Source organism: Lepisma saccharinum, chromosome 21 (assembly GCF_977018435.1).
Source record: "Lepisma saccharinum chromosome 21, izLepSacc3.1, whole genome shotgun sequence".
NCBI classification, from domain to species: domain Eukaryota; kingdom Metazoa; phylum Arthropoda; class Insecta; order Zygentoma; family Lepismatidae; genus Lepisma; species Lepisma saccharinum.
In genome coordinates, this window is record NC_139249.1 from 62,579,798 (window position 1) to 62,603,884 (window position 24,087).

General features: G+C 39.1%; 1 protein-coding gene and 1 non-coding gene across 3 annotated transcripts in view; both read right to left on the reverse strand.

Annotated features, from left to right (window-relative positions):
* Positions 1–1,251: 1,251 nt before the first annotated feature.
* The window catches only part of LOC146004033 (uncharacterized), a 77,537-nt gene continuing 54,701 nt past the window's right edge, over positions 1,252–24,087 (reverse strand). For both annotated transcript variants that reach the window (XM_083142609.1, XM_083142610.1), the window contains exons 2-4: positions 23,457–23,643; positions 14,660–14,824; positions 1,252–1,535 (exon numbers count right to left, since the gene is read on the reverse strand). In XM_083142609.1, the coding sequence (XP_082998735.1) occupies positions 1,433–1,535; positions 14,660–14,824; positions 23,457–23,643 (455 nt within the window). In that variant the 3' untranslated portion in view covers positions 1,252–1,432. The remainder of the gene's footprint in view (positions 1,536–14,659; positions 14,825–23,456; positions 23,644–24,087) is intronic.
* TRNAR-UCU (transfer RNA arginine (anticodon UCU)) lies at positions 19,144–19,216 on the reverse strand. Its single transcript has one exon. It is a non-coding gene; the product is annotated as a tRNA-Arg (tRNA).

Consider the following 24,087-nt stretch of genomic DNA (forward strand, 5'->3'; position numbering starts at 1 on the left):
GTGTTTAAAAAATATGAGCAGCACTGCAACAACACAACCTTACTCTTCAACAACTCTCACAATACTGGCTGGTATGCAATGCAAAATCTCTTTATATAGCCTAAACACGGACCGCATTGAAAATATCTGAAACAATAAGCCAATCATAATATAACACCGTGGACCGGAAGTAAATATGTGTGGGTGCGTGTGGGTGTATGTGGGTGGGTGTGGGTGGGTGTAGGTGTGTATGTGGGTGGGTGTGGGTGGGTGTATGTGGGTGGGTGTGGTCAACGTCAACGTCAACGTCAACGTCAACGTCAAAGTCGACGTCAACGTCAGGGTCAATATGTGTGTGTGTATGTGTATATGTGTGTGTGTATGTGTATATGTGTGTGTGTGGGGGGGGGGGTGTATGTGAGGGGTGTGTGTGGGTGTATGTGTAGGTGTGTATGTATGTGTGGCTTTTTGGCCTAGTTTTAAGTGTGGCCAAAAAAATATCAAGAGGGGCATATTTTTGACAGGATTATGGACAACAATCTCACAGAAGTGCCTTTTATAAGTGTAGGCAAATCAATCTGAGGGGGTCATACTTTCTCGGAAAATTCCCGAGGGCATTTTTACAAAAATCTTGGATTAGACAGAGTTCCACACTTGAGCAAAAAGCTCATATGGGCATGTTGAGCTTGTTTTAAGTGTAGGCAAATCTGCTTGAGGGGGGTTCATACTTTATCGCGCCAATAATAGGACCAATTACACTACTCATACTATTACAAATTGGCCGTTGTTTTACCTTACGTAATGAATCCTGTAACAACGCTGGATTTTCGTGTGGATTATTTTACTTCTATGAGTTTGCAATGCTTTCTGCATGCACGTGGTTTTGTTTACAGAAGGTCTCAGGGTTGGTGATTTGAACTTTAGATACTTTTCAAGTTATTTTCTTAACTACTGATAGACATATATTTAGCATGTATTTTTGCTTAATCTGTATATTTTGGGTCACTTATATTAATATACTTTGCTTTTTTGGAAAAAAAAATACGATATCGGATAATATTCCTTCTCCTGGTTACATATTCTACAACTGGTCATTTCTTAATTGTTGTATGTGTTACAAACACTAACTTTCAGTTATTTATGTAATATATCAAACTTATGAAATTTTTTGTACATTTAGTTTGTACAGGATAATTTGAGGTGGACTGAAATAATCTAATGCTTATGTTTTTTTAAAAAAAAGGAGCGTTATTGTGAAAGAAACACTGCAAGAAAGTAATGAAATTTTTATTTATCTGCAGAGATAATAATGCAAAAAATAATTTTTGGGACGTGGCCTCCATCTAGATGCGTTTCTAGGTAAAAGATAATGTCTCTGGCAAGGTCTTCCCTTCCACCGCTTTTCCAGAAACTGAGGGACCGCCAGCGAGACAGTGGCGAGGGCATGACTGATTTAATATAATTTCTTGCCGTACAAAGCGCGATGCTTGAGGTACTCGTCCCACGACTTTCGGCAGTTCTTCACTATCCATGTTTGTTCTTCTGCGGACGGAACCCTGAAAAAGGTAAATAAAGCGAAATTTTATAACAAACATGTGCAAATACTACGATTGACATCCAGCATAGACATCGGAAAGCTACCTTTTAAAAGTTACTGAGTTAGAGTTACGGTTACCCAAAGCTTAACTCCTATAACACACGATTACCACTACTTTCGAAAGTAACTATGAGTTACTTCTACAGTTACTTTATTCTGGATTATCTGTAACTCATAGAACGTGTTGCATTATTAACTGCAAATAGATAATTTCTTTTCTCTTGTTATTGATAACCATCTAAAATTGACACCAATTTTCACTCCATTTTCATAAGACTCACACGTTTAAATATGAAACTAGTAAAGCCAAGTAAAGCCTTTCACTTTAAAGTAAGATCTATATAGTAACCAATCTTATAATTGTGTAATGAGGAACATTTGCTCAGAACCAATACGAGGACTATTTAGAAATCAACTTCCGATTAGCTCGTAAAAAGCAGTACCTAACCGCAGCGACATGGCGCATGCGCAGTAGCAACAGTAATGTGTAATCGCACTCCACACAACCGCAGTCCATTTGATTGAACAGTGCGCGAATAAGAACTGACGACGATGAACGCTCGTATTACTGCTCCCGCCAGTTGTGAGGTGCGTGGTGGGATTCGATTCCATCTGGCAGAAGGAGCCAACACAGCTGAAATTCATCAACCAAGTGCTAATAACAGCAGCCAATGCCGGATCTGCAAGCCGCAAAACCCAGCAGTGCGGGGGGGGGGGGGAGTAAGCCTCTAGGGGGTCTTCAGCCATTGACATAGTGGAGGGTTAGTATATGAGTATTTAAAAAATAAACATAGAAACTCAGGGTTACAGAAACGAATACAATTTATACTTACAGGTAAAAGTAAAGGTAAAGTTCACTGTGAAATTAGCACCGTGCCATGATGGCACATTTAGGGCATGTGAGGGTAGGGCCCACATTTTCGATGTAGGACATCTTGGAGGTTATGTGATCAGCACCACGCTTAGGCCGCCTTTACCCCCCACCGAGTACCATTTGATTTGAGGCTGAGTGGGCCCTGTAGCCGCTTTATGCGGGATCAAAGCCGGAGAAATTCCGAACCTTAGATCGCCCACCCTTGGTCTCCCACGTAGCAGTCAGACTAGAATCAAATCAGGCTAGAATTTTACTTGAAATGCAGTGGTGAAGGTCTCTTCAACCCATCTTTAATCAGGAAAACGTTATGACGGCATGATTGTAACAAATGTATCATTTTCCAAGTGTGAAAAAACAGTGTCATATACACCGAATCCGCCATCCCCCCCCCCCCATAAGGGGGCCCAATGCATAACTTTCAATCAACATATTACATAACTTTTGCACACAGAAACTTTGCACACAACAGGCGGAAAATTACGCAGGATTCTTCTCTGAAATGGACAGAATCAATAATCATACACAGAGTTTGAGTGTCTTTCTTGTGCCTGAGGCGGGGGATGACAGAGTGGACAGTTGGGGTGCCAGAAATCGACCTCGCATGTATGAAAATTGTATCTTGGGCCTTCCTTTTTTATGTAAATATGAGTTAAGATATCAAACTTCTATAAAGGATTGTAGGAATAAGTATTCTAATCCGAATATGACAATCAGATTCTGTCAAAAGTTGCATCTAAAGTATTACCTTGTATAATTACATAATCACTGTAGTGCAGTGAATTTCTTGTCCAACTAATAAAGTTCGATGTAGCCTGATATAGACGTTTTGTTGTCAAAGCTAGTTATTTTATGTACAATTTTTCAAAGGTTAATATTAGGTCAGATCTTGAAAAAAAATCTTTACCTTCCCCCGCAAACAGAAAGAAATCCGTATTTATGCTTTACTTAGATTTGCCCCCCTTCCCATTTAAAAATTTTGAGTTGAATTCAATATGGCGGCCACCAATTTGGTGGACGTCCTCTTGGAACACACCAATTTGGTTTGGTTCCCTTCTAACCCTAACCTGTTTCTATCATGACCAATTGTACCCAGCCTCACTCCTTTACTTTTTATAGGGGGTGTTAAGGGACATTTGAATCACCCTGTATTCCCTTGTATGTGTCTTTGTCAACATGAGATCAAGAATTATGCACACATACACACATTCACACACACACATGTATGTGTGTATGTGTGTATATATATATGTGTGTGTATATATATATGTGTGTGTATATATATATATATATATATAAATAAAATGTGCGTGTGTGTGTGAAGGTAGGTAGGTAGAGGGGGCCATTGTTAATATTTTGCGTGGGGCCAAGAATTGTAGATCCGGCACTGACAACAGTGAAGCAATATATGTGTATTTGCAGTTGACACGGTATCTTGTATACTTGTGTCTGAGTGGTAGCAATTGCCTTCGGAAGATGCTACATCAAGTGTATATCTGTGCTTCCAAAAAATTACTGTAACCTTCTCCCCACCACCTTGAAATATTGAAAATACTGGGCTATACGGGTGTGTATGCTAGTTAGAAATATGTACGAGGTGTGGCTAGAAAAAACAGGATTAATGTTGCTGTCGTCAAACGGCAAGCGCGTCAAGGTCAAGCGGTGCATGAGGGTATAACGTGATATCCTGCCTATCGACTGTGCGATTGCCCAGGGTGCGCGGCGCTCAATTCCGCTGTAGCTTGTGGACGAAGTGAACCGTACATCTGTGCTCCGTCGGAAAAATGTTAAATGTGAAAGTGGAACAGCATATCAATTTGAAGTTTCTTATGAGACGATGTACGGAGATGAGTGTTTATCACATATGCTAGTGGTAGAGTGGTTTGAAAGGTTTTAAGAGGGACGAGAAGGGAACCTGGACGGCCTTGCACGTTGAAAACTGAGTCAAACATTGCAAATGTCGGTGAACTGATTCGAAAAGATCGTCGCTTGAGTATTCGAGCTGAATTGACAAAGAAAGTGTTGGTCAGATTTTACACGAAAATTTCAACATGAACAAAGTGTGTTCGAAATTGGTACCACGAAACCTGACAGTGGAACAAAAGGACACTCGAGTGTATATTTGTGATGACATTTTAACAAACATTAAAACAGACCCTACATTCTTAGGGAGAGTGATAACCTGTGACGAATCGTAGTTTCTCACCTAAGATCCTGAAACCAAGCGCCAATCAATGCATTGGAAGAGCCCGAGTTCGCCACTACAAAAGAAAGCTCGAATTAGCAAATCGAAATTCAAAGCCATGATGATTGTTTTTTTCGATATCCGTGGGATTGTGTACGTTAATTGGGTACCCAAAGGTCAAACTGTCAACCACCATTATTACATTACGGTGCTGATGACCCTTTGTGAGCGAGTAAGACGACGACGACCTGATTTGTGGAAAAGCAAGTCATGGATTCGTCATCAGGCATTGTCAGTCAAGGCTTTTTTTGGACAAGCATGAGATCCCAGTGTTAGAACACCCACCCTATTCGCCAGATCTAGCTCCTTGCGACTTTTTTCTTTTATTCCCAAAGGTCAAATAAGCACTGAAAGGAACCAGATTTACGACCGTAGAATTTGTGAAAATAAAAGCGACGGAGGTCATGAACATGGTTTCAGAAAATTATTTCCAGCACTTCTTCCAGCAATGGAAGATTCTTATGGAGCGGTATATCGATAGTAAAGAGGAGTATTTTGAATGTATACTGTTAGTATTGTAAAAAATAACCAATAAAAGATTTTGTAGCAACAGTCCGTTTTTTTTGTAGCCACATCTCATAATACCAAAGGAATGGAATGTGCAGGTTTTCCATAGTAAATGGAAGACGGTGTTGCATCTACCTCTGAACTGATTCCAAGGTTATAGAATGTCAAATCTAATCTGAGGTTCATTAATAATTTATGTATTTAGAATAATTTCTAGTGATTAGCATATAAATTTGCACGTGCTTTCCTTGTCACAACTAATTAAAACATGTTACAGTGCAAAACCTCTTTCAGACATTGCCGTCCGACATACACGTGGTACCATGTTTAGGAAATGAGCATTGATATTTGTGGTGCCCTCTCCTTTCGTGTCGTAAAGTATCCTTTTCTTTTCAAAACCATGAAAACCTGAAAAATACCTAAGTTTTTGCATTAAACTTCTAATCAACGTTGTAGTCTTATTTCCGAGCCTTTTTGTGTCACAGGAAGGTGCCAGTTTACTCTTCGTAACGCGATTTTTGGAGGAGAAAAGAAAGCTCAAGCGCATGGCAAAAGAATCTATTAAAAAAATTAGTAGCATACAACTGCAACGTAATGTTCAGGGCATTATACGGCAAAGGTTGTATATAATGGTTGTACATACAGGAATATATAATAGTAGTAGGTCGATGTGAATTCGAGGATTATTGATGGCGTTTGTAAAACATCTCCCTGACCAATATGACATTCCTCTGTTTATCCTAGCACAGCACACACGTAATGGTTGCCAACTGTGAACATGACAGTATGTTTGCTGCTGATTCATTATTAGGTTGTTACTGTGGTTGTACGTGTTTTAGCCATAATGTAACAACGTGAACCTCGGATGTTTCGTATATCAACAACGTACCTGTAATCCACTGAATAGGGAAAGGATTTTAAGGTGCAAATTATGGCCGAGATAGGGAAAGAAAGGTTCTGAAAGTGTTTTTTAAAGAGTTGCAAAAAAGAAAAAAGGTTCTGATAAAATACCTTTATTCAAGTCTAAACCAATTATATTTTTAAAAAAATAGGTAAAGTGTTCCCCTGTGCTTAGCACCACGCCATGAAGGCGTATAGGGGGTGTGGGGGTAACGCCTCTCACTTTCTTGATCCGGTCGTGACTGGGGGTGATGTGATCAGCATCATGCCCCTGACCGCCTTTACCCCCCAGGGTTTCCCCCAGGTACCCATGTTATTCGACGCTGAGTGGGCGCCGGGGCCGCTTCCAACGTTAACATTTTATGTTCAACACTCTAGCAAAAACATAATCAGTAATAATTACATAAAGTAAAAAGTATTTAGGAAGTAAACGTGGCATTTACTGGGTTTCAAGCAACTTGTTATACTGGTAACACAGTTAAGCCTTGGCACGTTATGCCAGAGACCCTGGTTAGGGTACTGGTCGAGCCTGCATTTTTCGCTGAAAATTTCTACACAGTTAAGCCTTGAGGGTCTTCTTCAGACGAAACTTCACAATAAATTGACGAAAGATACAAAACATCATCTTATATATACACTCCCAGACAGGGTCCATACACACAACAACAGGAAGGCACCAGTCCATATCTTAGAACATTTCCTGTCAGGAATTCCTAGGTGTAGAATCTCCTGACAGTTAATTGACACTACCTGACCGGCGATTGACTGGTACCTGCTAAGAGTCTACCCTTATCAATTCCCCACTAATGGACCTTAACAGATTCCTTATCTCCTGGACTTCTTCCCTCCTCTCTTCTTTCTTCGTTATTCATCCTTCTTCTTTCCTCCTTCCTTTCTTTCCTCTCATCCTTCCCACTCTTTCTAGCACTCCTTTCCATTCTTTGTTTATTTTCAGCCCCCATTCCAGTTCATTATTTCTTCTTCTCCTTTTCTCTCTATTTCCTTGACCTCTTTCCACTTCCTCACTATTCCTCTCTTCTCCCTCCCTATCCTTCTAGTCTTATCCCATTCTATGTCGTGTTCCGTTTCTTTCTTGTGCTTGCATTTTTCTTCCTCTTTAATCTTAACGTCATCCTTATGTTGCCTTAACCTGTCTTTCACTCTCTTTTTGTTTCCCCTATGTACACACTATCACATTCGTTGCACTGAACCTCATATATAATCCCCTCCTCTTCCTCCTCTCTGTTTTCTTCCTTCTTCTTGTTCGCTTTCCTTAAAATGCTGCGGCCTCCCTTTCTGTATGTTTTTATAGCTGCTTTACTATGTACTTTCCTTATCGTCTCTGTGGCTTTCCCCATACTCCTTATACCAAACTACCTCTCATTTTCTTTCTCTTCTCCAACTCCACTTATGCATCAACCCAAATATATCATGAAATTTGTGGTACATCAATATTGTCATGAAAATTATTAGTATTGTTCCTTAAATCTTTACGCAAAGGATCCGGGAACTTCCAATTTTGTTCAGGTATCTTTGTTTTTCTATATTTTTGATCAAACCCGAAGTTCTTTTTCCACCTGCAATAATCGAATTGTCTGATCGATTCTTTTTTACGTATTTACCGAGGAATATCCTCCACATGGTTGAAGTTTGTACTCCCCAAATCTGAAACGTTCCTTCACCTTCAGGGCTGTAGACCCTGCGTGTAGTGGACATTGAACATTCAACAATGAACAATAAAGTTGGTAGTCTGTACCGAATCGAGTATACCAAGGAAACTTCTCGTAAACACGTGCACGTAGTTCTTCACGACTGCGAAAGAGAGCGCTGCGGTCTAAGTTTCAACAGTGGTTTTGCAAAGCTCCGACAGATGGTGCTGCGTGTCTAAACTGTACCAAATGAACGGAAGTTCCTTCAAAGGCACATTTTTCGTTCGTCATTATCATCCAAGTTGGTTACAAGTCGACAGTTTTACCTGCCATGGGGCAGGCCATATTAAGAGAATAGAATAGAATAGAATAGAATAGAATAGAATAGAATCGCCTTTATTGAGTGGGCGTGTTTTCACCTCACGTGCTTTTAAAACAAACCCTTGTCAAATACATATTCTATTGGTATTTACATAATACTCTCTGAAACTCAGTTTTACAGTAGGAAAGTTAAAATATAGAAAAATATTAGATACATACTTAGAAATATAAACTATTAATGTACTGATTACACAAAGTAAAATCCAAAACTACAATTAGTGTAATATTATTACAGAGTTAAAATTAAATTTAACGCCGATACCCCCATTCCTTTATCTTACACGAAAGACAGAGCCATGCACTATTCTTTGGACAGTAGATGTTTCTTCAAGTTTAATTTGTATGTTTTAGGGTGGAGGGAGTTCATTCCATTCTTCAATCTCGGAAACTATGAAAGAGTTTTGGTAAAGTGCTGTTTTGTATATGGGAATCGTGAATTTAGTTTTCTGACGAAGGTTAATTTGTTTTCCGTTCTTCCTGTACGGGACAATTTGATCACATAAATACTTAGGTTCCTTATTGTTCATAATCCTGTACAGTAAAGACAACGCCAAAAATGTTCAATTTTTAACGTTAACCAATTAAGTTCCTTTAAATACGGGGAAATGCTTTCTCTTCTTTTGACATTCAGTATAAATCCTATGCATACAAGTTCTTGTATGTAACTTAGGCTATTGTTGGTGTTTATAAATACGTGGGGAAGCATAATCAATATTTGGCTGAGTTTTCGTTTCTTTGCTTAGCATACGTTCAAGTGGAAATAGCGATTTTAGTTTGGCTACTGAGTTTTTAACTGTTTGTGTGACATGAGAACTCCAGTGTAGATTTTCGTCCAATATTATGCCAAGGTTGCTTCTGTTACTACTTTCTGTATTCTTGAATTATTCAGTGTAGGGAGGGGGACTTTTAATTGTTCTAACTTTTTGAGATTACTCGTTGAGCCTAGAGTTTAAATATAAGATTTAGATGAATTCAATGTGAGTGCATTACATTCAGACCATTTAAATATTGAATTGAGGTCGTGTTGCAATGCTTCTAGGTGCCATTGCACTATTTCTTAATGGTGTTTCTATTTATATTTGTGTGTCATCCGCATATTTATCGTATTTGCAATATTCATTATTGTCATTGGCTGTATTTGTAATAAATGGTAGAACCTAAAACTATCGTCCTTTTCATTTCAATCACGCCCATATTTATGAACTGATCAATTTGGTCAATGCTTGATTGATTGATTGATTGATTTGCTTTATTTCAATTAGCTTTTTGTGCCACTTTGGCTAATTTGCCAAGATGGGGATGATTGATGATATGATGAAATTGATAAATGGAAGCTCACAAACATCCACGCACAGGCCGGGATTCGATCACGGGACCACTGGCGTCGTAGCGCGATGTGCTAACCACTCCGGCACGATGGCCGATAATTTGGACAATGCAGAGGTTAACAACTTTTGGAGGTGGGATTTGTCTTATATTTATCCTTACAGGTATCTACGAACGTGCAGGTAATAATAAAATTCAAGAAATGTTCCTTGAGATTAAAGAAATGAGTATAACATAAAGAAAGACTCACCAACCACATACGCAGTAGTTCTCTCTTTACTTTTCTTCATTATGCTCTTTTTCTGCCCCTTCGAGCTTATCGCGACAATCAGAACAAGTAACGATTAGATAACATTAAGGAGGAGACACTTACGACTGGACCAAAATTCGAACCCGAAACCTGAGATGGCGAGATTCGGAGTCGATCACTGAATGAACCCGCCCACCGAGACGACAATTCTAATGTATAAAGCTATGAATAAGAAGCGGTGGAACGGCAAGACTAATTGATGACTTGCAATTATATATTTGGAACTCTAAGCCATAGGCTTATACATATATATGTATTCAGGGTGAGTCACCTAAAGTTACCACCGAAAATATTTCGTGAACAACAATAAGAATTAAAAAACTGCTTTCGCAGATATAAAGGTATGAGAAGGGCTCATGAAATTAGTGGACACAAGAAGTTCAAGTACGTAAAGAAGTACGATTTTCAACACAAACTTAGGTTGTTTTTTTATGGAAACCCCAATTTATTTTCAGCTCATTTGAAAGTACGGAAAAATTCATTAAGAATGGCGTTTGTTACTTCTTGCAACATTTCTGAGTTCCTCTTTTCATTTGTTGTGAAAGAAGTGGGGGAAATATTGCTAGACAAAATTTTGTCAAAGTTTGTTTTCCTCAGGATTGGACCACAGTATAAAGTGGGATTGGAACCTCTGTGCACGTGGCTTCATCGGGGATCGTCATGGACACCTGCAGGATTTTTTTCAGGGAGGGGCAAACAAGATATTTTATTTGCAGGGGAGGAACAAAAATGTGTTGTCCCCTCAAAAAACATCGTTTCAATTTGAAATTATCATGTTCATGCAAAACTTAACATATACTATTGTGACTTGAATGAAATTATATGTATTAAATATATATTTTTTCGCTGACTTGCAATTTCCAGGGGGGGCGGCACCCCTTTCCCACCCCCACCCCCTACCGGACGTCCATATGGATCGTATAGTTATTGAGTTCTACACGGATGGCTTCTTGTGGGTTTTGGGTTTTCACCCTGAAGACAGCTGCTATCTCGAAACCGTTGTAGTAGGTTTAATATACGGTGGATAGAAAGACAGACAATGGATAATGTTCAATTAAGATTGTATGTTACTAACAAAGAACCAACTAACTAACTAACTGTCTAGCCTTCTTAAACCCGAAGGTTGTTGGCTGCAGCAACATAAGCCCTCCATCTGTTCCTATCCTGGGCAAGATCAATCCAGTCTTTTCCATACTTACCGATTTCCTTTAGGTCCATCTCAACAAAAAACCATTGTCACTAAAATTTGACAAATATTTTACAATCAGTTCTGAGCAGTAGGAATGCGAACGATTCTGATATTCATAATTGCTATTCACTCTTTCTTGATAACACTAATCAGCCTTGTTTCCATGTGTGATTAAACACTCAAAATTCTCACCAAGCCAAATAAACACACTATGAATGTAACGATTCAACCATATAGCAAGGTCTTTAGATTCCAAATGTAATTCAAATTAAATAAAGTACGAACAGGAATATATACACATACATACACACAGAGCATTCCCTGACATTCGCTACGAGACTCGGTGGCAAGCGGCCTCGCGTCAGGGATTGTCTGAAATTTGATTCTGAAATTTGTGCTATTACAAGAGATATATATAAATTGCAATATTATTAATTTGTACTAAATTAAATAGTGATAAAATGTTAATTTAAAAGTAAATGTTATATTTTTTTCATAATAAGAAGATCAAATTGAAGAAATCAGTCTATTTTTTATTACTCAAAAGATACTTTTGAGAGAAAATGGAGCAAGAAAAATTAATTCCTGTTACTATGGATTATTCCTGTTCATCATAATAGGTCCTATAATATATTAAATATCCTGTCACTAAATTCACAGGAGAATCATCTTTTTAGAAAAAAATCGACTTAGGCCACTGACAATAGACACGGGGGGTACAGTCACCGGCAAAAAACGACACCTAGGTCCTGGAATGCAAGGCAGTGTGTGTGTTGCCTAACCCTACGGCAATAAGTGGATATTAATAGCAGATTTTCGATGGCAACTTCTACCAGCTCCGTAGAGTTATGCAGCACACACACAACGCCTTGCATTTCAGGATCTAGGTATCCCTTTTTTTGCTGTCGGCTGTACATGTTCTGGAGAATGAAGTTACTTGAAAAGTGTTGCCAACCTCAAGAGCGGTTATCGAAGCCAGTGGGGCCTATAGAGCTACTGCAAAGAAAAGCACTTTCAGCTAAAAGCCTTCGCGTATCTTCCCCTCCATCCGTTCAACTCGGACCTCATGAAGCATCATTCATTCTACACCTCTCCTCCATGCGCGAGTACGATGCACAGGAAATGCTGTTCGGCGTAGGTCCTTTTGCCTGTGGTCGCACTGTAGCTGCGAATTTTGCGTATGGCATGGACATTTCTATAATAATTCATCTTCATAGTCGTGCGTAAGAAAGAGGTATAACATAACTAAAAATACAGTGCAATTCGCGGTCAAGTCGTCCGTGGAGCGGCGGCTAGCACGCCGGGCAGTGAGAGCGCGTTTGACTGCATTTAGACTCACAGGTTTACGCTGATCTTGGCACTGAACGCGTAAGAGCTTCAGTATCCAGATGGCTGGTGTCCAGTTTGCAGGTGTTTGTGAAGTGTTAAGGTGTTAACAAGTGTTTTAGATTGTTTTGTTTTAGTTTACGTATTACTGGTGCTTTCCTTCAGTCTAATAATGCCACGCTTTCCGTACAATTTAAAACAACGAATTTGAATTATCGTAGGGAAGTTAGAATGTGATTTACAGTAGAATTCCCAGATGTTCCTGTTCCACAAAGAGACAGACAATGTTCGAAAACTTGTGAACAAATTTAGTGAAACAGGGTCTCTTCTTGATAGAAAGCGAAGGATAAAACGGCGTGTGCTTGCAGAGGAGAAACTAGAAGACATTGGAACATGATTGGAACGCGATTGGAACACACTCGTCAAAAATCTCTCTGGCGCTTTGCACCAATCATATAAACCTGAATCCATACATTAGAGGAACTGAAAGAAAACATCAGGAGAGAAATTGAAAGAATTTCGGAAGAGGAACTGATACGTGTTAGTGAAAATTTCGTACAAAGATGATGTAAATGTGTTGATGAAAGAGGACATTTCCAACACTTCTTGTAACAAGGTACGTGCTCGTTTTAATTGTAACTGTCAATGTAATTGCACGAGCTTATTTCATTACATAGCTAAGCCGCGCGTCAGGCTAAGTTTGCAGCAGGTTTTACGTATCAATCCGCGCGAGAACTGAGCTCAGAATCTTCCGTGCCAGTCTTTCCTCAACCGCCGAGCTGCTTACATCGCAGACACTGAGAAAATCACAGTATTGCCAACCGCACAACACATCAAAACCCGCATGCATGTCAAGTGGAATGTATTTTTGCTTCTCTTTGTCTCCTGAAACATAAAATTTTAAAAGTACTTTCTGCGCATATATTATTTAATAAATGTGTCATTACTTAATATAAGAGCGAAATAACTTCTAAACATGAGAGCATGTGTGTATATTTCGAGCACGCAAAACGAAAAATAAACGGAGATAAAAGTAAACAACAATGGGCCCCTCTTGAATTTAATGACAAATTATTGTTTTTGGTTTAGAAAGAAATACATTTATGAAAAACGTGGTTGCTTCGTCCGCAATACATCCGTCCCTGTAAGACACACGCAATTCAAGTTACACCACCAAAAAAGCATGATTTGTTATTGGCGATATATACAATCAGGTGCATTGTCTGCTGCTATTACTCTGGTTTCAATTTATGAATCACTTCACTAAACCAGGATTCAAATCTTGGTCTGTCCATTTCTTGCTGATAATCACCCTTTCTTTGCGCGGAACAGTAAATATGCGCCTTCAACAAAGCTTTCATTGCCGCCAGTGGGTGAAACAATAAGCCTCCCCCTTCCCCTCATTGTCGGTTTCTTCAGCCCTGGCGGTGGTTTTGCATGGTGGTATCCTTCCATGTTTTATTCCCCCTTCCCCCACTCACCGAGTTGAACTAAGTCTCGTCCAAATAATAAACATGTTTCTTCTCACTGCAATATATTTTAATACCGCGGAGATTCTTTTGTCGTCAAACAACAAACAATCGTTTCCTCTTGCTTGCTAAACTCAAACAGCAAATCATTCAAGACCCGTGATACAATTCGTGCGCACATTCACCTCACGCCATGTTTTACTTTGATCTTGTTGCCGCAAGGCGGATTATGCATTTAAAACAACTTGCTTGACTTTGAAGAGCATTTCCCTTCGGATGAAGCCCAAAATAACATTCGGGTAAAACCGCGCGCTGAACAGGAGATTCAGCCATTCTCGCCGCTCTACAATAAACATAGGGTTAAAATAATGGGATGTGCAACACTGGTATCACCGATTCCACGCGTTCTGCAACGCATTCAGTCTCGCTCGACTCGCTCTAAAGTTCCAGTGTCTCTTCAACGCAATACACATTGCAGTTGGCGAATCTGCGGTTCTAAGTTCGTCTGCACAGTGATTGCAACCAATTAAGTCCACACCTGCTAATGGATGTATTATTTTGTCTGTATATTACAAATTAAATAACTGTTTTCTTGCAAGTATGCAGTTTGTCGGAATAGAACCAGTCTCAGTGGAACTATATTCTTGCGCACACGTTTGGAACTACATATGCGAAAACCTGCTGCAAGGTTGACTTGACGCTTGGGTTCCGTTTAGGTGGATGTTGCATGCATTTTGCCGGCAGACGCTCCTTTACTGCCAGGCGCTCCACGGCGACTTGACCTTGAAAATTCACGTACTCCAAAGTTCGAAAAGACCAGTCGAAATGTTTGCAGGAAAAATATATTAACACATTTCACCCCTGCTGTTTTCTCTGTCGGCCACCTACTGACAGTTGACACTCTACTTGCCTTATGAACTCTCCGGTGGTGGCGCTGACGACGATGCCTTTGGAGCGGACGTAGAAGCCGTCGCCTGTGTCGTAGCAGCCGGGAGGGATCTTCCGAGGGGGGGCCTTGTTCGTGATCAGAGATCTTCCAGCGGGCCTCAGACCGTGAACCAGCTCCTCTTGGTATCTGGGAAATTCAAAGAAATAGTTCGTTTTTTAGGAGGCATTCTGAACAGAAAAAGTTCCAATACAATACAATTGATTTGGGGTAACAGGTGAACGTAGAACTACATTTACAACTTTGCTAATACGATTCTGAATAAAATTGAACTAAACGCACGGCCATGAAAATAGGCGGCTGGGTAGAAATGCGCTGGTGCCACATATGGGAAAAGCAAAGCGAGAGCGGGACAAAGTCTTTGGTTTCGGCGCACTGTGTGGCAACGTCAACCGGGCTGCGTTGCGTCAAACCGACGTCTCTCCTTGGGTCATCCCTGACCTGTTAGTTTGTATCACATGGATTACAAAGACCAACTCTACAACGAGATGATTGTCTATCAGCATCCATCCCCCCACCTTGGGATGTATGGTCCGTCATCACACTCATGCAAGAGTGTACAATTAGTTGGTAATGATGGTAATTTTTTTAATAATTATAATTAAAATATAAGTGCACGTATATTAACAAAGAGGCATTGATGCAATATTGATATGCTTTTTTGAATAATAGCATATGTAGGTTAAACTCATACAAGAACTGTTTCTTATTTTTTATGAATGATGGTAATTTTTGTAACTATGATAATTATTATATAGAACAGCAGTTTGTGTAGTGGTTGGTACATGGAAGAAAGTGAGATTTAGGGATTTGCTATCGTAATCTTCAAGGATTTCCATGAAAGTGGCTTAAACAGTTGTGATTACGGTTCGATCGGTAGGCAATGGCGTACTTACCCGGGGATTTTATTGGGGCTGAATATGCCTACTTCATATGAATGAATGATTCGCTTCATTTTACTCTGCTTTTCTGCCATTTTTGGCTAATGAAGAAGATGAGGATGAATGATGACATGACGAAAGTGACGAGAGGTAATCAGAAACAAATATGGACAATCCGCAACACAGGTCCCATAGAGTATTATACTGACCACGGGTCCTGACGCCAGAGCCTCGTTAGTCTGCCACAGTGTAGGGCGTGCTACGTGGAAATGATGTTGACAGTTGGGTGTTCCTTATTTATATTCTCTTTCCGATATCCTCCATACCTTTTTCGATTGCAACGGTTTTATTGTAAACTTAGTCGAGTATCTCCAGCTTTCTGCTCATCCCCCTCCACCGATTGTGGCAGTGACTCCAACGCCTGCAATTTCCCGATGATCAGCTCCAGTTCAGGATTTCGGGATGACTTTGCAGGGCCGGGGTTCATCTTCACCCCCTCCCCCGATAACGAGCAATAGAATAGTAAGCAAAACACTGATGCCCGCCACCGAACCTCCCATGTTGTTACACTGTTTCGTGGAGGGTGGCGTCCACATTCAGGATGTCCTGATTCAAGATCTCTTTGAAAAGTGTCTCTATTCGGGATGTGTTTTATTACAGACTTGATGTCTGAGTGGAATTTGTCCGGACTGAGGATGTCCTTTAATTGCCTAAGGAAAAGGAGTGGATAAGACCGGTTTCTTGAGAATTTCGACCATTAGGAGCAAGGGGAGATCATAGTCCAAATCACCTTGAAAAGACAAAATTGCTTGCCAAAGGTCACACTCATGCACATTACTTTGACGAAACATACAGACACAATATTTTTTATTTTGAACTAACTAATGAACAAGTCTTAGGTTAGGTTAGGCTCGATGCTCCGATACTTGCGTGTCGAATTTTGTACAGCGACGATCGGACCGACGAGAATGTTGGAACTTGGGTGACAAATTCAAGTCCAGCGTCGGAAACTGATGACAACTCCTCCTTAAAAATGGATGGTACCGGCGTCAGTTCAAGCGGTAGAATGTCTACCTTATGAGTCACTCCCACTCTAGGGCTCCAGTCAAGAAAATATCCTGAGTTAGGACAACCTCCAATCTTTAGCAAACGGTTCAAAGAACACATCCCCAATCGAGACAATTTTCAATGGAATTTCCACAGATCCTGAATCGAGACATCCTCAGTGTGGTATAAATCTCGTGGAGCCCCCTTTAAAAATACAGAGGAATAGCGTCGAATGAGTGAAAATATTGTATAATAGATGACTGATGGGTAAAAGATGAAATCAGAACCACCCTAATCGCCATATTGCAGATTTTCATATTGTAGGACCCGGTACAGCAAGTAGGGAGTTAAATTTGTGAGCATGGCTGACACAAAGTCTTCGGTTCGGGTCTCCTCTTGATTTCAGTCTGAGAATTAACAGCAGAGAAAACGTGAAAGAATGGAAATTTGGTGTAAAGAAAATTACTGGTTCTAACACCTAATGAAACAAGTATGAAAAGTTTCGGAAAATGCCATAATGGATAAAATGAGAAAGATTGTGAATCGGAGAAAACTGAAAAGTAGTTGCGCGTGACGTTTATATACTGTATTCCCATATGTGTGTAGAACTGCTTCCCTGGCTGGGTGATCGACTCAAGATCTTTCCACCAAAGGTTCAGACTTTGAGTCCTGAGATGAGCATGGACGCTCGTTTGTTAGTTTACCTCCATAAATTTTATTTAATCATTATTCTTATCGTCTCAATTAGCCAAAACTGGCAAAATACCGATGTAAAATAAGAAAAATATATAAATAAAATATTTGGATGATGAAGTTTCGAAAATGGAAAAAAAAATGAAAGGAGGTTTGATAGGCATGTTCTTCAAGCCAATCTAATCGTGGATAAACTAAGACACGATGTTACGTATCACCGAAGATCGGTTACTTAGAGACTTCCAGGTCAACGTATTATTAAGAAATTCGAATTTTTAGCCAAAACGAATTAAGTTCTGATATATAGTTATATTTCAGATATATTTTAATTCATTTGTGTGTATATATAGTATATACACACACACACACACACACATATTAATATACATATGTATTAAAGTGACAGTGTTCAGAGTGGTACAGCACGGGCTGTAATGAGAGTAGCAGTCTGAAACTTCGTAGATATGCTAATGAAGCAATGCGCTCGCGAATTATGCAAAAATAAATAGTTCCAATTCTCGCCACCAGGGTATACAATGGCGCTGTAAGCAGTCAAAATGTGGTATTGTTACAGGAAAAAGGCAGGAAAGATCAAACACATGAGAACAATGGTTCTGGCATGTTTATTAGGAACTATGGTTACAAGAACTGTTCAATATGGCCTCCCAATTCAGCAATAAATGAATTAATTGAATGTGATAACATTTCAGTCGTCAGCAACTTCCAGGAATGATGATGAAATAGTTATGTTTAAAAATTATTATTTAGCTAAAATGTAGAGGTGTAAGAGATGACCCTTTTTCAAACCACCCAAATGTCAACCTCACTTGTACGTAGTACACCCTGGACTTCAATTTGCAAACTAGCGAGACTCTGGCGTCTGGAGCCATGGTCAGTATATTCCTCCATGGGTCTTTGTTGTGTGCCTCCATATGTGTTTGTGACTGTCCCTTCATCTATTTCATCTTTTCACCATTCATCCTTATATTCGCCATTAGCCAAAAGTGGTAGAAACGCGAAGTAAAAAAAAAAATCAAATCATTCTTTAATTCATTCATTAGTTGAAATGTAATTTTAATTACAGTTATAGTTATACTTACAGGAAACTACAAGAAATGATAAATTAAGGAAATACGTATATGAACATTGGGAGTGCGGTCTAAGCCGATGTACTTTGAACTCCGACTGCGGGACGGTATGGGTTCTCGGCCGGTGGCAACCCACCGTCGTGAGGCAATTGGGAGCTACGAGTGAGTAGTGTTATCCGATCTCGAAAATCTCCTGTAACGGCTGGGGGTTAAACGTGCTGACCCCACGTCACCCCCATTACCGGTTGAAGAACTCCACGCCTCTAGGTAGGATTGTGGGAGGGAGACTGGCAGTCGGGAGATAGGCCAAGCCCCTTCGAGGGCTGTAGAGCCACGGATTATTATATTATTATGCAAATTGGGAAAACTACAGTGAATTCATAAAAGTTTCAGTAAAATGCAGCGGTGAACATTGTTGTGCAAAGTTCTTGTGGGTTTTTATTGACTTGGGCAATTGTGCAAGTATTCACATTTTATCGACCGTGAATAATAGTACAAGGTTAATTCACTTACCGTTTCCGTACAACAGACTCTTCTAGTGGGCTTTGAAGCAAAGATTATGCAAAGGTGTACATGATATTTAAAGTTTCATTGTCAAAATTTGTGTTATTCTCTGTGTGTGATAGTCTAATCGAGACTGGAAATACAGGCTGAAGTAAAATCCAAAGTATTGTATAATGTGACTCCACCGGCTTTAATATTGTGAAAATCAAACAAAAATACAGTGGAGAAATAGAAGCATCCCTTGTGGGGATCGAACCCACGACCTTTGGATTAGAAGTCCAACGCGCTATCCTCTGCGCCAAAGGGACAACAGCGACAAGTTTCCTTTTATATCTTACTCATTTTCAGAGGAAGACTGAATAGGTAATTTAACGAGAGACATTAACGATTTGATTATATGTGAGAGACTTTTCAATACCATGTGGATATACGGGGTTGTTACAAATAATCTTCCCGATTTCAGACACATGTAAATCCACTGAACGCAATTACAACTGGCGGCTGGGAAACAGCGAATCAGCGAGCAGTTGAATTTTCTTCGACTGAGATCGGCCATTTCGAGTCACAAGGTACCGAACGTTGTTCGCGGGAAGAAACAAATGAACGTTGGGTCCACCACATGTTGCCAAACGTACCTTAAGGGAAGAAATAATCTTCTCGGGCAACGGTATCGTCAGCACCAGAAATCAGGGGGGGGGGTTAATAGTACAACTACACACGCGGTCCTGAACGATGACGTTTCCTGAAGGACCACCCACAGGGCGGAATGCAGGCGGACACACAGTCATATAAAGACAACTGGCAAAAACAGAAACAGAAGTACGCTTGACAACGTTGTTTCGGGAGAACGATGTGATCCCTTAAGCTTTTACTTCGCAACTGAGTTCGTGGACACCCATCGGACCACCCACCCCCGAAAATGATTGGGGGACAGAAACAGCCTTCAAGGTCAGCCGCCAGTTGGAGTTGCGATCAGTATAATTGAAACGCAGATGCGAAAAGGTTGTAAAGAGTAACTCATAAAGTTTTATATTATGTCATTTCAGCTACGGTTGATAACACTGCTCCATAATAACCACGACAGAAAATGGCTGCTGGCGAAGACAGGAAAGCGTTTTGTGTGTTAGATTTTCCACGTACACTAGTCTGTTATTAGTGTGCAGCAACATTACTGTACAATGTTTTGGTGCAGATCCACCCAGTGGGCATTCAGTTTATAAATGGTTCTGATTTTAAAGAAACGGGATGCATCTGTAAGGGAAAGACAACTGTCCGCCAGTAAACGAGGAAACAGCGGAACGGGTCCACGCAAGTTTTATCACATTGAACACTTTTGAGGTCATGAAATAAAACTTCAAGAGTTTCTCTTTACATTGATATAAACTTTCTGTATCGGAGTTGAAATAAACATGATTTATATGCGTCTGAAATCGGGAAGATATTTTGCACTAACCCTGTGTAACCATAGATAAGATATGAGCGTTTGATGAAATTGCCCAAGACCCTAGAAGTTTTCCTTTGAAATAGTTTGTAAACAATGGCAACTTCCGAAGACAAGTTCTGAATGGGGTGAAGGTTTTTCCAAGTTACAGAATTCTCTCTTTCCTTCGCGGCAATTCATAATGTGGAATGGAAATCCTGTGTAGCAGATGTTTCCTTATCTCCCTCGTCGCAAGGTGGCGGAAGTGAACCCTTGTCGCTTAGCAAGTGGTCATCGGAAGCCAAAGAATATCAAATTTATAGCAGAACACTCTTGTAAAGATATAGAAACTACACGACAGTTCTTTCTTCACATATCAGCCTTCCTTTCTCTAAACTTTTAAAAAGTCGTTTTAAAATGAGGCTAGGCGCTGTACGTTCCCCTCAACATGTAATACACATTTATGCATTCGTATAACGCACAAACCATTAACAATTTTATTTTTAAAACAAAGATACGCTGTTACTGTTTGAAGTTAGCACAAATGAATGAATCCTCCACATAAATTTCTTAGTAGAAATTCAAAATATTTTAACACATTTTTTTAAAAAGAATTATAACTCCATCGAAACAAATTTTACAAATGAAACTAAATATATGGTACGCTTCAAATAGGATGAAAATAAAATCTTATGTTTATTAAGAAGTTTATTTTTTAAATAAAATTACCAACAGTTAAATTCTGCGAGCCGTTAATTGATAGTTAGAATGCTTTCTTTCACGATTCAGGAATAAGTTGATATTCTATCGTATGAAGACGTCAAACAATCAACACCTTTGTAACTATGCCATAGATCCTTACATTACAATTCCATTTTCTTAATTATTTACTAGGACAAAGGTGAAGCGCCATTTGTCTGTGCTATCTTATCTACTAGTAGTTGATTATTTTCACGTTAGCTGACACAGTGGATATAGGATAATAAGGGAATATTTTTTTTCGAAACTGTGCAGTGCATATATTAATATATTGTAAAATTGTAGGCAGGGCGTACATTATTTATGTACCAAAATGTGCTCTTTAAACAAATCTGTAACATCTGCCCTGTTGTTACGATGTGTTTGGTGTATTGATGACTGGATTTAGATTTTTCCTACCTTCTAGGGATGTTTGTAATTTTTGTTTTCCCAGGGAGGTGCAAGTAAGGCATTTTTCCCAGGTGAGAACGAGGCACATTTTATCACATAATAATGTTGTCTCCTAAAAAAACTGGCTTCGGTTTGAAGTTATCATGTTCCTGCAACTCCCTTGCAATAATTAACATATTACTGTGACTGAAATGAAATTATATGTGGGAAAACTTTAATTTTCCTGGGGGAGGGGCTGTGACCACCTTGCTCTCTCTTACGGACGTCCATGAACATTTGCAACTATACTTTACACTGAATATAGTCTATACAGTACGCGAAGGTTGAGCAGACTATTACTCAATTTAAAAATTGCATTTCATGTCCTCAGCGCTCAACTGGGTTTCCGTAATATTATATAACTTACGTTGCAAGAATTAAAGAGACAATTTATCTTCGTAAATATTATTTTACTTTAAATCATTCGATAAAAACTATTTTTGCAACTTTCGACACAAGATATTGGAGTCAATCTTCTTGCATATAGCAAAAACGAATCAAAATCAACAACTTAAAACAAATAACGGCATTGATACAGCGTTCTTAATCTTAATGGTTCCCTGTTAATTTTATAAACTTTTACACAATAGAAATAAAGTAAATATTAGTTATTTGTGAATGTAGAAGCATATTGTTAGAATATTGGTACGTACAATAAATTTATATTTTTTCGAACGTAGAGTTGATATGTGTAATAAAACTTTACATGTTTCCTTTACAAATTGCAACCTTGTTCTCAGGTGTTAACACTGTTGGTCATCTGACGGTGTTATATATTTCATTTTTTAAAAAATTACAAAGGAAATTGATTTCTGTGTATTGACATTACGTAGTGTAAACATAGTGATAGATATGTGTAATGGGGGTAGATATTTCATATCCAGTTAGAAAGTATACGTGCTGTTTTCTGATACACTTGATCAATTCTACGGTGTTTGGGAAAAGGCATTTAAGTCACAAACTGCGATTTTCTGTTGCTTGCATCTAAGTCACACTAAATGAATTGAAGAAAATATTATCAGTATTATTTTATATTGGGCAAGTTTAAAGATCCTAAATAGTGATGATCCTACATATATATCATATCTGTAATGTTTGCTATTAAAAGATGAACATAAATAAAATATGCTGTCAAATTGCATTTCTTTGACGTCTTTCCGAACAGCCAAAAAATTCATAATTTATATCCACATTAGGAGATTTATATCCATATTAAAGAGAAATAAAAATTGCTGCTGAGTAAGAAGTCAGTAGTACAATATGCAATAGACAAATAAATTAAGGAGGCAACCCCCTGACGAGCCCGCCTCCTCCCGCATACATTCAGGGGTGTGCACTTTATGCACTGGTGTCTTTTAATAAAAACCAGGCCGTCAGTTTTATCTGAATTACGGTTCCCCCGTTCATTTTTTCACAAACTTTATTTGAACTTACATGTAAGTAAATACAATATGTTACAAATACAATTATTAGAAATACAATTATTCCTGGCCTATTCAGGAATCCAGAAACAGGTCGGTTATACACACATACAGTTTGTACTACCTATTAATATTTTATCTTAATTGTAAATTTTAAATTGAAATTTGGGTTTAGTTTTGTTTCAGTTCTAGAAATGTGTGTCTAGGTTTATTTAGGTTATTCGTAAATGAGGAATGTATGTTCTGCTTAATGAATAAGACATCATACGAATTACTGTAAATGGTTGCGTCTGTGAGTGACATTTATTGGGTTCATGAAATTAAGTAAAATAAAGTGGATGAACTGGAATAAAGTTATTTAAGAGTGAGGGTGAAAATAAATTTTAGTTTGGGGATTGAGATTAAGTGTGAGAGTAGTTTATCGTTGTTTTTTTTCAATTCTTAATTATTTTTCATTTTTTAAAAAAATATTTTTCGTTTTCTTTTCTTTTCGCTGAGAACCAGCAATGTTAAACCTACCTTCTGTTTGAGCCCATGCAGTATCTCCAGTTCTTGTTCCGGATTGCCAACCCATCTCCAAAGACGTAATGCCCGCCAATTAACTTTCCTCTGACCCATTGGCCCTTGACGTGCGACCCGTTGGGGAAGTAGAGGTCTCCCTGGCCAAAGAACATCCCGTCGCCCATGCCGCCTACATAGCAAGAACCTGGAAGGAGACAATTGTTATTTAAATTCATCGTTCTAACGCATTTTCTCACACAGCTATAAAGCTATAGCAAAAACTGTTCACGCATTTCCGTGTCAGAAGTATGATGATAAATTATTGAAAATGAATGCCATGATATTCTATAGCGATTGTCAGTTCTAACAATGATTTATATAAAGTCTAACAGAACATGAGCCGAAATTCAAAATATCTCTGGAACAAAATATAGTTTAGAAGTACCAAAAGTTCCAGGAATTGTCTGTGCGCTCGTACAGTCACGGATGTTTCGGGTTCGTAACGAACCCAGAAGTGACGTAGAAACGGACGGAATGTGGCAACATTACGTGTCATTGCGACAAATGGGGTGCCTGTGGTGACTCTCTGTTAATTACCGACGGAGGTCCGTCCACCACTGGCTTGTGCCGGAATGTCACAATTTGAGTA